At 39.7% G+C, this 4851-nt stretch overlaps 1 protein-coding gene across 1 annotated transcript in view; it reads right to left on the minus strand. All coding sequences in view use genetic code 11, as the record gives it.

Moving 5' to 3' along the window:
* The window catches only part of EGR_01508 (hypothetical protein), a gene marked incomplete at both ends in the record, with an annotated part of 7336 nt that extends 4853 nt beyond the window's left edge, over positions 1–2483 (minus strand). Inside the window, 5 exons of the mRNA XM_024490757.1 lie at positions 488–545; positions 1264–1412; positions 1445–1760; positions 1797–1897; positions 2453–2483. Coding sequence (XP_024354622.1) covers positions 488–545; positions 1264–1412; positions 1445–1760; positions 1797–1897; positions 2453–2483 — 655 coding nt within the window. The remainder of the gene's footprint in view (positions 1–487; positions 546–1263; positions 1413–1444; positions 1761–1796; positions 1898–2452) is intronic.
* Between the last annotated feature and the right edge of the window lie 2368 nt (positions 2484–4851).

The following is a 4851-nucleotide window of genomic DNA, read 5'->3' on the forward strand; positions in this document are numbered from 1 at the left end:
ATTCCTACGAATGCAAATAAAACGTAGTCACTGTGTGTTTCGCTAATGCCTATTTAATCCAAATGCATACCCAAGATTTGAGTAAGTTTTGGGAGAAATTTGCATCTATCTGCCTCTACAACTAGTTTTTTTGCTACTATAGCGCAGCTTTGGATGAATACAACACTCATCGCACTGAAGAACATTGCATTTTTAAATCGGATTGGTTACCTCGTAATTTAAGTCAGAAAATTTATTTCAAGGCTGTCTGATTGTTCCTCCCGACGTATTTATTTTGTCTGACAAATTTTAGGAGATTTTACTTGGATGCTATAATTGACAAAACAATGAATGACTTTCCGAAGATGTCTACTGTCCCATCTCCTTATCCTTAGTTTACCATTATAAGTCGCGTGGATAACCAGTGTATGTGCTACGATAGACAGAACCGCATATTCAATTATGCAAGCTGGCCTCTACTTCGATCAGCAGAAGGCACGCGACTCACCTAAATAGGATCTGGATTGTTCGAGCTTTGCTATTTGTGAGAAAAAATGTCTCGGGGTCTACAATGGTATAAATGCTGAACTTAATGGGTATAATGCCGCTTCAGCGTAAAGCGGACTACAAACCAATTTCCAAAAGTTCATCCACACTTTCACGATCTGTAAGCGTTACGATACCCAGGCACAATGTTAAGCAAATGCCATAGGATCCAACAAATTTCACAGAATTGGACTTAGCTTTCGCAAAAGATACTATTACAGCTATTAGGTGTCATCGAACAAACCTTTACAAGTGTAGAACCACTCAGCACTCCCTTAAGCTTTCATTAGTATTCATAGTCTTGATTTAATCGCCCTCACGGAGTAATGACGGTGAAATGTGTCATTTACGTTTTGGGCTGGGATTAAAGTCAAAGAGATTAGCTTCAAACCAAAGTCAAACAACTTAAATTACACGTGCCGCAAGTGCGTGAGAAAAACCAGCAGAAAGCTCAATTCGTTCCGTTTATGGTCCAGAACCTTAGATTTGGATAATCATACTCTCTAGTACTATAAAAGTCCCTAGGCCTTTAATAAAACAAAGCAATGCGATCACAGCACTTTTACTTCCTGTAGGCACGAGATTCATGTAAAAGAGATATGGCAAAAACAATAATCGCCTCTTGAGAAGGTGTAGTCAGTGAAAAGGTACGGAAAAGTGTTCACATGATATTCAATCTTGCCAAATATAATAAAGTTAGGGGTTTCAACTTTCATGTCAGATGTTTTATAAATCAACATGCTTGTTCTCTGGATAAAAATGCTTTCGAATAGCAACGCCAGCCAAGGCCACAATCACACCACCAATCACCAGTCCCAGAGCAGCACCCGTCAACTGGGTCACCGGAAAATTATCCTTCATGTCACGGGGGCAAATCTCAGTGTCAGCTAAAACAAATTACGTCTACCTAACCAATTACTTGTAGGTTGGGTGTTAAAGGCTTGTAATGTAATGTTTGCCATTGAAAGCGAGGCGTCATTATCCAATGGGATTTCGAAATGAGATGAACACACAAATATTTTCGATAAAGATGTCATAAACTTCGGTGAAGAATCTGCTGAATAACTTTCATTCCCACGACTGATTTCCAGATTTCGAAGTACAAAGGCTGTATCTTGATGATATTTAGTAAAATTCATGTGCATGGCCCATTCAGTGCCGTTTATTACAAGTTCGAAGGAAGAATCCATGCGGTTTTGCACATAAGTATTTTGAAGGTCAATTCGTTGATATTCCTAAGCGTTCTGGTAAGTTAAAAACCACAAACTTACACCTTTCAAAAGCAATTGAACATTAAGCTCACCCTTTACATAAGGAGGTTCGCCTATTCTGATACAAGTAAACCCTTCTTGCAACGTCCTTACATAAACGCCTAGACCAACGGAAAAGGCGGAACCACAAAAAGTATACAAAACATTCCAGGCATATAAAAACAGACCAGTATTGGGTCAAAACAATAATAAGATGGCCATCAGGTTAATGTGCTTTGATATCTTATGTTGTTCAGCAGAAAAATATTTGCTGTATTCTATAATGAAATTCCGATAATTACTGCATAAATTTGATGCTCCCTGAAAAATACCAAGTTCTGTAACTCATAAAATGCAACACAGTTCTTCAGATAGGTTCTTGGAAGTGCATTAAGCATGGAACAAAATATATCAATAAATTAGCAACAACGCGAAGTGATTATTCTTAAACTCAAGTAACACAGGATCTACAAATCGATTCTATTGTATTCAATACCCTTATTTAATGCGTTACTGGTCAACACCATTGATGATTGAACAGTTGACCGCGAAAGATTGTATAGTAAATGGCATATAGTAAACTACAGCAGTAAGCCTGTTTGTTGGTGTACCAAGTCAAAAACAAAGATGTAGTAATGTAAAGGGACAAGAAGAAACATTCAGGAATCTTGACCTACATAGAAGAAGCAATCCAAGAATAAAACGCATCAGTTGGTATACTCTATTACAGTAGCAAAACGGCGAAGCACGAACACAACCAATCAGAATACCGACTCAAGCAATATTTACAAAATGGAACTGGACTATTATAACACTGATGAAAGTGAAGGAATGACCAACAAGTAAGCTAAAATTATAAAAATAGAAAATAGATCCCATCAACTCTTAAATGAATAGACCACCGAACACCACAAAACAAAGGAGTGGGTCTTTATTCCTTTAGTTTCCACAATTTCAAAGAGACTGTATATTATAGCAAAATTCTACACCATAGAGCAAAATTAAAATTGGGCTTATTTGTGGGTAATTAAGGTGGTACGAATTTGAATACCTTAAGTGAATTTACCGAAAGTAGTAACAAACGATTTTATACATTTCCGTGTTTGATTCGGTGCAAATACTATAAATTTTGGCCTATTTGCTGGTTTTAGATTCAATGCGAAGGTATCAAAAGTCTGCCATGATGATTGCTATTACAGCCTAGTGATTTTCACTGCAAAAAATTGGCTGTGTGCGTGTGTATTAAACGCGATGGCAGTTTTTTAAATCGGCGTTTGGACGTGCAAGCATTTAGGTTTCCGCTGATTGTACTTCCAGTTGGCAGCATGGCCTTAGGGTCGCGCCATTAGTCAGCTATTCTTCAACCACTTTTAATACACTTCCTCAGAGAAGACTCGCTGCACTTCAATTCGGGCTTCCCCTTTCTTAACTGATAAGAATGCAGATAAAGCTTGCGTGTATTTCGGCAACATTCGTTCATCTAGCTTTGAAACGCTGTTAGATTCAAGTCCACGTCTTTTGCAAGGATGGCGCTCTGCACAATTTTTGCGAGAGTCATGTGCAAATTGGTCAGCAATCATGACGATTAAATTACACTCCCGATTCCAACAGGCTATTTGAACTGACGTTTATTTGCGCAACTAGACGCAGGTATTGTGTTATCGTTTTCAGCCTCACATGATGTGACGATAAGCCAAATATGCCAAAGCAATGTACATTAGTAAGCTATATGCTTTTCTCAGGAGTCTGTATCGCGCTTTCACCGCATTTGCTGTGCACCCGTCAATTGCGTACTTTGCCTGTTTATTTTTGCACTCGCGGTTACAGAAATGACCACCAGTGTGCTATTGTTACTCTAGTATGGCGGAGATTAACGATCACCACATTGCATAGCTCCTATAAGCTCAAAATACCTAATTGTAATACTTTGATTTTTTGTTTAACTCTTCGTCTTGGTTACGCGTGCAGTGGGCTCACTCCCAGCGGTATTTCCTCCGGGCCGTACTGGTGGCCAGTCAGCCCCTCCGTACGTTGATAATACATATGTAGCGCCCTGAGATTTCCATGAAGGCGGCTAAAGGTATAACTCTCGGGCGGAATATACATATATATATTGGACATACGGAAGGGCTTGGGGCTACTGCCTTGACCCGAAGGCCTACCTACTCGGCTAAGGTACAATGGCGGTGCACCTAATTGGCCCCTTTACCAAAACCGAGTGGCAAACAAATAACTAACTTATTACACAGAGCTGCTCAGCCACACGTATGTGGATTCCATTCATCTAGTAGAACAGTGGAGATATCGCATTTTCACATATTATTGTCCTCATACAGGTACGATAAAGAGCTCTGTAACAAAACTTTCCAAGGTGGTTCATAACTAGTGTCGCTTCTGTTTTTAATAACCTTCCTGCAGGCCACGGGACGGGGGTGGTTGTCAAATATGAACGTCATTTTCAGCCCTTCTATTAGGGCTCATCATTGATTCTCCCATCTGCAGCGATATGCACTTCTTTCACCTCACTAAGTTTTAGCACCCAGCAGTAGAAATCAGAATGCTTGTTCTTTGAGATCGGGTGTACTTCCCGTTGCCGTTGATGTAGCATCCGAAGACCTTCCTGTAGACGGAAAAAGACATAATATTTGGGCAGAATGTATGCATTCGACATACAGAAGGGCTCGGGGCTGTTAGCATGACCCGGAGACCATCCCACCTGGTATAGGTACGACGGTGGTGTATCTAAGTTGTCACTTTCCCAAAACTGGGAGTTAAAATAAACAAACCATGTATTACGACACAGCTAAAAGAAGTACTGAATCAATGTGAGAGTGATCACAGTTATTTAAGCTATCGCTATCAAGTAGGGCACGTTTAGTGGTTCTATAGTTACGGTAAATCATGATAATCACCGTGAATACGGGGATATCCCAGCAGATAAGAGGAGGAGGGAGTCCATAATGCGATAGGCAGTCAATACATAATTGCTATTCTCTTGTCAGTTCTTCAAACGAACTTATGATTCTACCTAACTATTATTTAAATGAAAACATTTACGAAGCTGACTCCACATCTT

The sequence above is a fragment of the Echinococcus granulosus genome (genome assembly GCF_000524195.1).
Source record: "Echinococcus granulosus chromosome Unknown EG_S00006, whole genome shotgun sequence".
Classification (NCBI taxonomy): domain Eukaryota; kingdom Metazoa; phylum Platyhelminthes; class Cestoda; order Cyclophyllidea; family Taeniidae; genus Echinococcus; species Echinococcus granulosus.